The sequence below is a fragment of the Tachyglossus aculeatus genome, chromosome 3, assembly GCF_015852505.1.
Source record: "Tachyglossus aculeatus isolate mTacAcu1 chromosome 3, mTacAcu1.pri, whole genome shotgun sequence".
NCBI lineage: Eukaryota > Metazoa > Chordata > Mammalia > Monotremata > Tachyglossidae > Tachyglossus > Tachyglossus aculeatus.
Window position 1 is genome coordinate 1,478,830 of NC_052068.1, and position 12,786 is coordinate 1,491,615.

Here is a 12,786-nt window from a genome sequence, read left to right on the forward strand (position 1 = left end):
GACCAATCAATCAGTCAATCAATCATATTGATTGAGCGCTTACTGTATGCAGAGCACTGGACTAAGCGCTTGGGAAGTACAAGTTGGCAACATGTAGAGACAGTCCCTACCCAACAGTGGGCTCACAGTCTAAAAGGGGGAGACAGAGAACAAAACCAAACATACTAACAAAATAAAATAAATAGAATAGATATGTACAAGTAAAATAAATAAATAAATAAAATAGAGTAATAAATCTGTACAAACACATATACATATATACAGGTGCTGTTGGGAAGGGAAGGAGGTAAAATGAGGGGGATGGAGAGGGGGAGAGGAAGGGAGGGGAAGGGGAGGGAAAGGGAGGGGTCTCTATTTATTATTATTATTATCAATATTATTATTATATTTATTATATATATTATATATAATTATATTATATAATTATTATTATATTATTATCAATAATAATAATAATGGTATTTGTTAAGCACTTACTATGTGCAAAGCACTGTGGGTATGCAAGGTGATCAGTTTGTCCCACGTGGGGCTCACAGTCTTAATCCCCATTTTCTAGATGAGGGAACTGAGGCACAGAGAAGTGAAGCGACTCGCCCAAAGTCACCCAGCTGACAATTGGCGGAGCTGGGATATGAACCCATGACCAATCAATCAGTCAATCAATCGTATTGATTGAGCGCTTACTGTGTGCAGAGCACTGTACTAAGCGCTTGGGAAATCCAAGTTGGCAACATCTAGAGACGGTCCCTACCCAACAGTGGGCTCACAGTCTAGAAGGGGGAGACAGAGAACAAAACCAAACGTATTAACAAAATAAAATAAATAGAATAGATATGTACAAGTAAAATAAATAAATAGAGTAATAAATATGTACAAACATATATACATATATACAGGTGCTGTGGGGAAGGGAAGGAGGTAAGACGGGGGGATGGAGAGGGGGACGAGGGGGAGAGGAAGGAGGGGGCTCAGTCCCGTTTCCCGATTTCCCGATCATTTCAATCAATCGTATTTATTGAGCGCTTACTGTGTGCAGAGTGCTGTACTAAGCGCTTGGGAAGTACAAGTTGGCAACATATAGAGACGGTCCCTACCCAACAGTGGGCTCACAGTCTAGAAGATTAAGACTGTGAGCCCCCCGTGGGACAACCTGATCACCTTGTAACCTCCCCAGCGCTTAGAACAGTGCTTTGCACATAGTAAGCGCTTCATTCATTCAATCGTATTTAGTGAGCGCTTACTGTGTGCAGAGCACTATACTAAGCGCTTGGGGAGTACAAGTTGGCAACATATAGAGGCGGTCCCTACTCAACAGTGGGCTCACAGTCTAGAAGATTGACTGTGAGCCCCCCGTGGGACAACCTGATCACCTTGCAACCTCCCCAGTGCTTAGAACAGTGCTTTGCACATAGTAAGCGCTTAATAAATGCCATTATTATTATCATTATTACAATAGTTAGTAGACATGATCCCTGCCCTTGAGGAGCTGACAGTCTTCTGAGGGCAGAGCACTGTACTGAACGCTGGGGGTGCAATGGAGTTAGTAGATGGAGGCCTGCCCTCAAGGAGAAGCAGCGTGGCTCAGTGGAAAGGGCCCGGGCTTTGGCGTCAGAGGTCGTGGGTTCGAATCCCGGCTCCGCCACGTGTCTGCCGTGTGACCTTGACTTCTCGGAGCCTCAGTTCCCTCATCTGTAAAATGGGGAGGATGACTGTGAGCCCTACGCGGGACAACCTGATCACCTTGAATCCCCCCGGCGCTTAGAGCAGCGCTTTGCACATAATAAGCGCTTAACAAATCATCATCGATCGTATTTACTGAGCGCTTACTGCATGCAGAGCACTGTACTAAGCGGTTGGGAAGTACAAAATTGGCAACATATAGAGACAGTCCCTAATGCCATTATTATTATTATTATTATTGTTAAGGAGCTGGTAGTCTGTTGCTTGCAGAGCGCTGTACTGAGCAGTTGAGAGAGCCCCGTGGCCCTCAAGACCGATGGATCCCCGGCCCGGGAGAGCCGACGGTCGAGGCTCAGAGCTGGGCGGCGGTCCCCACCCTCTGCCTCTCCGGACGGCAGGTGAACGTACTGGACGCCGTGTCCGGGTGGAGCCCGCTGATGAGGGTGTCGGCCGTCTCGGGCCACAAGGACGTGGCCTCGCTGCTCATCGAGGCCGGAGCCGACGTCAACCTGAGGGACAAGGACGGGAAGACGCCCCTGATGGTAGGCCCCAAGGGCGGCTCCGGCCCGGGACAATCAATCAATCAATCAATCAATCAATCGTATTTATTGAGCGCTTACTGTGTGCAGAGCACTGGACTAAGCGCTTGGGAAGTACAAGTTGGCAACAGCGCGAGAGCCGCCCCTCATCCTCCTCCTCCCGAGGGGACGTTTCCTGGGGGCGGCGGGCAGCGATGGAGGGGTGGTGGTGGTGGAAGGGGTGGTGGAGTGGACGGTGGAGACGGAGGGGTTAATAATAATAATAATAATGATGATGGCACTGATTAAGCGCTTACTATGTGCAAAGCACTGTTCTAAGCGCTGGGGAGGTTGCAAGGTGATCAGGTTGTCCCACGGCGGGGCCGGGGGGGGGGCGGCTCACAGTTTTAATTCCCATTTTGCAGCTGAGGGAACTGAGGCCCAGAGAAGTGAAGTGACTTGCCCCAGGTCACACAGCTGGAGCTGGGATTGGAACCCATGACCTCTGACTCCAAAGCCCGGGCTCTTTCCACTGAGCCACGCTGCTTCCCTTAAGGGATGGTGCGTGGCCTTGTAATAATAATAATGATGATGGCATTTATTGAGCGCGTACTATGTGCAAAGCACTGTTCATTCATTCATTCAATCGTATTTATTGAGCGCTTACTGTGAGCAGAGCACCGTACTAAGCGCTTGGGAAGTACAAGTTGGCAACATATAGAGACGGTCCCTACCCAACAGTGGGCTCGCTGTTCTAAGCGCTCGGGGGGTACAAGGTAATCAGGTTGTCCCACGGGGGGCTCACAGGGGTCATCCCCATTTTACAGATGAGGGAGCTGAGGCCCATAGAAGTGAAGTGACTTGCCCAAAGTCACACAGCTGACAACTGGCCGAGCCGGGATTTGAACCCATGACCTCCGACTCCAAAGCCCGGGCTCTTTCCATTGAGCCACGCTGCTTCTCCCGTGCAGCTGTTGTACTCTCCCAAGCATTTAGTACAGTGCTTTTCACACATTAAGTGCTCAATGAATACAGTTGAATGAATGAATGAATGAATACAGGCAAATCAGGTTGGAAATAATCATAATAATAATAATGATGGCATTTATTAAGTGCTTACTATGTACAAAGCACTGTTCTAAGCGCTGGGGAGGCGACAAGTTGATCAGATTGTCTCACGGAGGGCTCGCAGTCTTTAACCTCATTTTCCAGATGAGGTAACTGAGGCCCAGAGAAGTGAAGTGACTTGCCCAAAGTCACGCAGCTGACATGTGGCGGAGCCTGGATTTGAACCCATGACCCCTGACTCCAAAGCCCGGGCTCTCTCCACTGAGCCACGCTGCTTCCCTGGAAACAGTCCCTGTCCCACGTGGGGCTCTCAGTCTCCATCCCCATTTTCCAGCTGAGGTAGCTGAGGCACAGAAAACTGAAGTGACTTGTCCAAGGTCACACAACAGACAAGTGGCAGAGACAGGATTAGAACTCATGATAGATAGATAGTAATAATAATAATAATAATGTTGGTGTTTGTTAAGCGCTTACTATGTGCAAAGCACTGTTCTAAGCGCTGGGGTAGATACAAGGTAATCTGGTTGTCCCATGAGGGGCTCACAGTCTTCATCCCCATTTTACAGATGGGGGAACTGAGGCCCAGAGAAGTGCTTGCCCAAAGTCACACAGCTGACAATTGGTGGAGCCGGGATTCGAACCCACGACCTCTGACTCCAAAGCCCGTGTTCTTTCCACTGAGCCATGCTGCTTCCTACTAGTAGATAGTAGATAGAGCCTGGAGATAGAGCCTATTACTGTATTTTACTTATTACTCTATTTTACTTATTACTCTATTTTACTTATTACTCTATTTTACTTGTACATTTTTATTCTATTTATTTTATTTTGTTAATATGTTTTGTTGTCTGTCTCCCCCTTCTAGACTGTGAGCCCGCTGTTGGGGAGGGACCGTCTCTATATGTTGCCGACTTGTACTTCCCAAGCGCTTAGTACAGTGCTCTGCACACAGTAAGCGCTCAATAAATACGATTGAATGAATGAATGAATGAATGAAGTCCAAAGGACCTGGGTTCTAATCCCGGCTCTGCCACTTATCTGCTGTGGGACCTTGGGCAAGCCGCTTAGCTTCCCTGAGCCTCAGTTCCGTCATCTGTAAAATGGGGATGAAGACTGTGAGCCCCACGTGGGACAACCTGATCACCTTTTATCAGGTTGTGGAACAACCTGATCATCAGCGTGGCTCAGTGGAAAGAGCCCGGGCTTTGGAGACAGAGGTCATGGGTTCAAATCCCGGCTCCGCCAATTGTCAGCTGGGTGACTTTGGGCAAGTCACTTCACTTCTCTGGGCCTCAGTTCCCTCATCTGTAAAATGGGGATGAAGACTGTGAGCCCCCCGTGGGACAACCTGATCACCTTATAACCTCCCCCTTGCTTAGAACAGTGCTTTGCCCACAGTGAGCGCTTAATAAATGCCATTATTATTATTATTATTTTGTCAACTCCAGCACTTATAGCAGTGCTCGGCACATAGTAAGCGCTTAACAGATACCATAATAATAATAATAGTTTATTTATGATGGCATTTGTTAAGCGCTTACTATGCGCTGAGCACTGTTCTAAGCGCTGCGGGGGATACAAGGCCATCAGGTTGTCGCACATGGGGCTCACAGTCTTCATCCCCATTTTACAGATGAGGCAACTGAGGCCCAGAGAAGTTAAGTGACTTGCCCAAGGTCACTTAGCTGACAAGTGGCAGAGCCGGGATTAGAACCCATGACCTCTGACTCCTAAACCCGGGCTCTTTCCACTGAGCCACGCTGCTTTTCTAATTAGTAGTAATAGTATTATTTTCTGGGCCTCAAACAGTGCTTTGCGCATAGTAAGCGCTTAATCAATCAATCAATCGTATTTATTGAGCGCTTACTGTGTGCAGAGCACTGTACTAAGCGCTTGGGAAGTACAAGTTGGCAACTTGTTGGCTTTAATACATGCCATCATCATTATTATTATTATTATATGCAAAATAGGGGTGAAGATTGTGAGCCCCACGTGGGACAAGGATTGTGCCCAACCTATGCCTACCCTAGCGCTTAGTACAGTGCCTGGCACAGAGTAAGCACTTAACAAAAACCATTAAAATAAAGGGGGGATGATAGGGGTGGTGGAAGCAATGGAGGGGGTGGCGGAGGTGATGGAGGGGGTGACGGCGGTGACGATGGAGGGGACGCCTGCAAGGATAATAATAAGCGCTTAGTACAGTGCTCTGCACACAGTAAGCGCTTAATAAATACGATTGATGATGATAATAATAACAGTGATGGCCTTTATTAAACGCTTACTATGTGCAAAGCACTGTTCTAAGCGCTGGGGAGGTTGCAAGGTGATCAGGTTGTCCCCTGGGGGGCTCACAGGCTTCATCCCCATTTTACAGATGAGGGAACTGAGGCACAGAGAAGTGAAGTGACTTGCCCAAGGCTCCCACCCCGCCACCCACCGAGAAGCAGTGTGGCTCAGTGGAAAGAGCCCGGGCTTTGGAGTCAGAGGTCATGGGTTCAAATTCCAGAAACTCCACGTAGCTGTATGACTTTGGGCAAGCCACTTAACCTCTCTGAGCCTCAGTTCCCTCATCTGTAAAATGGGGATGAAGACTGTGAGCCCCCCGTGGGACAACCTGATCACCTTGTAGCCTCCCCAGCGCTTAGAACAGTGCTTTGCACATAGTGAGCGCTTAATAAATGCCATCATCATTATTATTACTATTATTATTATTATTTTATCAACCCCAGAACTTAGAACAGCGCTCGGCACATAGTAAGTGCTTAACAGATACCATAATAATAATAATAGTTTATTTATGATGGCATTTGTTGAGGCATTTTATGAGGCACTTCTCTGGGCCTCAGTGACCTCATCTGTAAAATGGGGATGAAGACTGTGAGCCCCCCGTGGGACAACCTGATCACCTTGTAGCCTTCCCAGCGCTTAGAACAGTGCTTTGCACATAGTGAGCACTTAATAAATGCAATCATTATTATTACTATTATTATTATTATTTTATCAACCCCAGCACTTAGAACAGCACTCGGCACATAGTAAGCGCTTAACAGATACCATAATAGTAATAATAGTTTATTTATGATGGCATTTGTTGAGGCATTTCATGAGGCACTTCTCTGGGCCTCAGTGACCTCATCTGTAAAATGGGGATGAAGACTGTGAGCCCCCCGTGGGACAACCTGATCACCTTGTAGCCTCCCCAGCGCTTAGAACAGTGCTTTGCACATAGTGAGCACTTAATAAATGCCATCATTATTATTATTACTACTATTATTATTATTATTTTACCAACCCCAGCACTTAGAACAGCGCTCGGCACATAGTAAGCGCTTAACAGATACCATAATAATAATAATAGTTTATTTATGATGACATTTATTGAGGCATTTCATGAGGCACTTCTCTGGGCCTCAGTGACCCCATCTGTAAATGATGATGATGATGGCATTTATTAAGTGCTTACTATGTGCAAAGCACTGTTCTAAGCACTGGGGAGGTTACAATAATAATAATGATGATGGCATTTATTAAGCGCTTACTATGTGCAAAGCACTGTTCTAAGCGCTGGGGAGGTTACAATAATAATAATAATGATAATGGCATTTATTAAGCACTTACTATGTGCAAAGCACTGTTCTAAGCGCTGGGGAGGTTACAATAATAATAATGATGGCATTTATTAAGCGCTAACTTTGTGGAAAGCACTGTTCTAAGCGCTGGGGAGGTTACAATAATAATAATAATGATGACATTTATTAAGCGCTCACTATGTGAAAAGTACTGTTCTAAGCGCTGTGGAGGTTACAATAATAATAATAATGGCATTTATTAAGCGCTTACTATGTGGAAAGCACTGTTCTAAGCGCTGGGGAGGTTACAATAATAATAATAATGATGATGGCATTTATTAAGCGCTCACTATGTGCAAAGTACTGTTCTAAGCACTGGGGAGGTTACAATAATAATAATGATGGCATTTATTAAGCGCTTACTATGTGGAAAGCACTGTTCTAAGCGCTGGGGAGGTTACAATAATAATAATAATGATGATGGCATTTATTAAGCGCTCACTGTGTGCAAAGTACCGTTCTAAGCACTGGGGAGGTTACAATAATAATAATGATGGCATTTATTAAGCGCTTACTATGTGGAAAGCACTGTTCGAAGCGCTGGGGAGGTTACAATAATAATAATGATGATGGCATTTATTAAGTGCTTACTATGTGCAAAGCACTGTTCTAAGCGCTGTGGAGGCTACAATAATAATAATGATGGCATTTATTAAGCGCTTACTATGTGGAAAGCACTGTTCTAAGCGCTGGGGAGGTTACAATAATAATAATAATGATGATGGCATTTATTAAGCGCTCACTGTGTGCAAAGTACCGTTCTAAGCACTGGGGAGGTTACAATAATAATAATGATGGCATTTATTAAGCGCTTACTATGTGGAAAGCACTGTTCGAAGCGCTGGGGAGGTTACAATAATAATAATGATGATGGCATTTATTAAGTGCTTACTATGTGCAAAGCACTGTTCTAAGCGCTGTGGAGGCTACAATAATAATAATGATGGCATTTATTAAGCGCTTACTATGTGGAAAGCACTGTTCGAAGCGCTGGGGAGGTTACAACAATAATAATAATGATGATGGCATTTATTAAGCGCTCACTATGTGCAAAGTACTGTTCTAAGCACTGAGGAGGTTACAATAAGAATAATGATGGCATTTATTAAGCGCTTACTATGTGGAAAGCACTGTTCGAAGCGCTGGGGAGGTTACAATAATAATAATAATGATGATGGCATTTATTAAGTGATTACTATGTGCAAAGCACTGTTCTAAGCGCTGTGGAGGCTACAATAATAATAATGATGGCATTTATTAAGCGCTTACTATGTGGAAAGCACTGTTCTAAGCGCTGGGGAGGTTACAATAATAATAATAGTGATGATGGCATTTATTAAGCGCTCACTGTGTGCAAAGTACCGTTCTAAGCGCTGGGGAGGTTACAATAATAATAATGATGGCATTTATTAAGCGCTTACTATGTGGAAAGCACTGTTTGAAGTGCTGGGGAGGTTACAATAATAATAATAATGATGATTGCATTTATTAAGCGCTTACTATGCAAAGCACTGTTCTAAGCGCTGGGGAGGTTACAATAAGAATAATGATGGCATTTATTAAGCGCTTACTATGTGGAAAGCATTGTTCTAAGCGCTGGGGAGGTTACAATAATAATAATAATGATGATGGCATTTATTAAGCGCTCACTATGTGCAAAGTACTGTTCTAAGCGCTGGGGAGGTTACAATAATAATAATGATGGCATTTATTAAGCGCTTACTATGCGGAAAGCACTGTTCGAAGCGCTGGGGAGGTTACAATAATAATAATAATGATGATGGCATTTATTAAGCGCTCACTATGTGCAAAGCACTGTTCTAAGCGCTGTGGAGGCTACAATAATAATAATGATGGCATTTATTAAGCGTTTACTATGTGGAAAGCACTGTTCTAAGCGCTGGGGAGGTTACAATAATAATAATAATGATGATGGCATTTATTAAGCACTCACTATGTGCAAAGTACTGTTCTAAGCGCTGGGGAGGTTACAATAAGAATAATGATGGCATATATTAAGCGCTTACTATGTGGAAAGCACTGTTCGAAGCGCTGGGGAGGTTACAATAATAATAATAATGATGATGGCATTTATTAAGCGCTCACTGTGTGCAAAGTACCGTTCTAAGCGCTGGGGAGGTTACAATAATAATAATGATGGCATTTATTAAGCGCTTACTATGTGGAAAGCACTGTTTGAAGCGCTGGGGAGGTTACAATAATAATAATAATGATGATTGCATTTATTAAGCGCTTACTATGCAAAGCACTGTTCTAAGCGCAGGGGAGGTTACAATAAGAATAATGATGGCATTTATTAAGCACTTACTATGTGGAAAGCACTGTTCGAAGCGCTGGGGAGGTTACAATAATAATGATAATGATGGCATTTATTAAGCGCTCACTGTGTGCAAAGTACTGTTCTAAGCTCTGGGGAGGTCACAAGGGGATCAGGTTGTAAAATGGGGATGAAGACTGTGAGCCCCCCGTGGGACAGCCTGATCACCTGGTAGCCTCCCCAGCGCTTAGAACAGTGCTTTGCACATAGTAAGCGCTTAATAAATGCCATTATTATTATTGCGGTGCCCGGGCACCGTCCGCAATCCCCCACAGGTGGCCGTCCTCAACAACCACGAAGAGTTGGTTCAACTCCTGCTGGACAAAGGGGCCGACCCCAACGTGACAAATGAGGTGACCCCAACTAGCCGAGAGACCCGGGGAGGTGGGCTGGTGGCGGGGAAGGGAGACATAAAATATGTACATATTTACTATTCCATTTATTTTGCTAATGATCAATCAATCAATCGTATTTATTGAGCGCTTACTGTGTGCAGAGCGCTGCACTAAGCACTTGGGAAGTCCAAGTTGGCAACATATAGAGACGGTCCCTACCCAACAAGTGGGCTCACAGTCTAAAAGGGGGAGACAGAGAACAAAACCAAACATACTAACAAAATAGAATAGAATAGATAGGTACAAGTAAAATAAAATAAAATAAAAAAAGTCATCAATCAATCAATCAATCGTATTTATTGAGCGCTTACTGTGTGCAGAGCGCTGGACTAAGCGCTTGGGAAGTCCAAGTTGGCAACATATAGAGACGGTCCCTACCCAACAAGTGGGCTCACAGTCTAAAAGGGGGAGACAGAGAACAAAACCAAACATACTAACAAAATAGAATAGAATAGATAGGTACAAGTAAAATAAAATAAAATAAAATAAAAGTCATCAATCAATCAATCAATCGTATTTATTGAGCGCTTACTGTGTGCAGAGCGCTGGACTAAGCGCTTGGGAAGTCCAAGTTGGCAACATATAGAGACGGTCCCTACCCAACAAGTGGGCTCACAGTCTAAAAGGGGGAGACGGAGAACAAAACCAAACATACTAACAAAATAAAATAGAATAGATATGTACAAGTAAAATAAAATAAAATAAAAAAAGTCATCAATCAATCAATCAATCGTATTTATTGAGTGCTTACTGTGTGCAGAGCGCTGGACTAAGCGCTTGGGAAGTCCAAGTTGGCAACATATAGAGACAGTCCCTACCCAACAAGTGGGCTCACAGTCTAGAAGGGGGAGACAGAGAACAAAACCAAACATACTAACAAAATGAAATAGAATAGAATAGATATGTACAAGTAAAATAAATGAATAAATAAATAGAGTAATAAATATGTACAAATATATATACATATATACAGGTGATGTGGGGAAAGGAAGGAGGTAAGATAATAATTTATTATCTTAATAATAAATAATAATAACAACAATAATAATTATTATTATTTATTTATTTATTGAGCGCTTACTATGTGCAGAGCACTGCACTAAGCGCTTGAGAAGTACAAGCTGGCAACACATAGAGACAGTCCCTACCCAACAGCGGGCTCACAGTCTAGAAGGGGGAGACAGAGAACAAAACCAAAGATGTTAACAAAATAAAATAAATAGAATAGATATGTACAAGTAAAATGAATAAATAAATAAATAGAGTAATAAATATGTACAAATGTATATACATATATACAGGTGATGTGGGGAAGGGAAGGAGGTAAGATAATAATTTATTATTATCTTAATAATAATAAATAATAATAATTATTATTATTATTATTTATTTATTGAGCGCTTACTATGTGCAGAGCACTGCATTAAGCGCTTGGGAAGTACAAGTTGGCAACACATAGAGACAGTCCCTACCCAACAGTGGGCTCACAGTCTAAAAGGGGGAAACAGAGAACAAAACCAAACATACTAACAAAATAAAATAAATAGAATAGATATGTACAAGTAAAATGAATAAATAAATAAATAGAGTAATAAATATGTACAAACATATATGCATATATTCAGGTGCAATATATAATGATGTGCACCTAGCCTTAATTCTATTTGTTCGGACGACTTGACACCTGTCCGCGTGTTTTGTTCTGTTGTCCGTCTCCCCCTTCTAGACTGTGAGCCCGCTGTTGGGTAGGGACCGTCTCTATATGTCATCGACATGTCGACATACACATATCGACATACAAGTGTACTTCCCAAGCGCTTATCAATCAATCAATCAATCGTATTTATTGAGCGCTTACTTTGTGCAGAGCACTGTACTAAGCGCTTGGGAAGTACAAATTGGCATCACATAGAGACAGTCCCTACCCAACAGTGGGTCACAGTCTAAAAGGGGGAGACAGAGAACAGAACCAAACATACCAACAAAATAAAATAAGTAGGATAGAAATGTACAGGTAAAATAAATAAATAAATAAATAAATAGAGTAATAAATATGTACAACCATATATACATATATACAGCTTAGTCCAGTGCTCTGCACACAGTAAGCGCTCAATAAGTATGAATGACGGTGCCGGCGGGGAGACCCTGGTGACTGTGGCCACTCTCTTCCCCAGTTCGGCAAGACCGTCCTGCAGATGGCCCGAGTTTTCGGCAGAGAGGTTTGGGAATCGCCCTTCCGCGTCCCCACAGCCCATTTTGGGGGGGTTGTTTATCCGGGGAGGGAGGGTCACGCTCCCGAATGCCCCCCATCAGGAGGATTTGCGCTGTCGGTGCCCCGAGCCAGCCGCCGCGGCCTCCCTCTGGCTCCCCGCGTTTTGTGGCGCTCGCCTTGGCGGCGAGCACGTGCCAAGCCAGGCCAGTGGATCTGATAGGGAAGAGCCACGGGGAGAGCGCGATCGGGAAAATCTGGGGGAAAACACCCGGGGGGGGAATGTGGGGGTGAGTTTTGGGGGGAGAGCGTGAGGAGAATGGCACGGTGAAGGCTCCGTTTCCTCCCCCAGAGCTTGGTGGCCTTGCTGGAGGCGCGGAAGCAGGGCCCCGCGGCCAAGAAGCCGCCCGCTTCCTGAGCCCTCTGGCCTCACCCGCCGGGATCCTCCTCATCCTCGGATATTCCGCGCGCCCCGTCCCCACCTCCGCCCTTTCCCTCCCCGTGCCACCCGCAAATCCAGCTCTTTGCCCGGTGTCCTGGACGCTTCACTTCTGCCACTGACCGAACTCGCAGGGCCCGGCCCCGCTGTCGCCATCACCACTAGCCTCGCGCCCGCTAGCCCCAACCGCCAGCTGTGACCCTGTGACCGCCAACCCTGTGGCCGAAGCCCCGTCGCTACGGCCCCGTGACCACCGGCCCCGTGACTGCCAGCTCTGTGACCCTCGGCCATGTGACCGCCAGTCCTCTCACTGACTGAGACGCTCAGGGCTTTCCTTGGCGTAAGGTGGAAATGTGGATATTTAGGCGCTCGCTCCACCCCCATTTGTACCTGGGGGTCCGAGACCCTTCCCCTCCTGAGTTTCCCGCTGAGACCTCCTCCCCCCGGCTCCGCAGTGGGGGACGGTGGGGTCAGTCTGGCTCACCATTTTGGCCTCTCTTCAGCATG

The 12,786-nt window shown here is 45.0% G+C and overlaps 1 protein-coding gene across 1 annotated transcript in view; it reads left to right on the forward strand.

The window, feature by feature from the left end:
* The window catches only part of FANK1 (fibronectin type III and ankyrin repeat domains 1), a 56,312-nt gene extending 43,904 nt beyond the window's left edge, over window positions 1-12,408 (forward strand). The window contains exons 8-11 of the mRNA XM_038744166.1: window positions 2,079-2,222; window positions 9,509-9,586; window positions 11,806-11,850; window positions 12,193-12,408. Of these exons, the coding sequence (XP_038600094.1) occupies window positions 2,079-2,222; window positions 9,509-9,586; window positions 11,806-11,850; window positions 12,193-12,258 (333 nt within the window). The 3' untranslated portion in view covers window positions 12,259-12,408. The remainder of the gene's footprint in view (window positions 1-2,078; window positions 2,223-9,508; window positions 9,587-11,805; window positions 11,851-12,192) is intronic.
* Window positions 12,409-12,786: the final 378 nt, after the last annotated feature.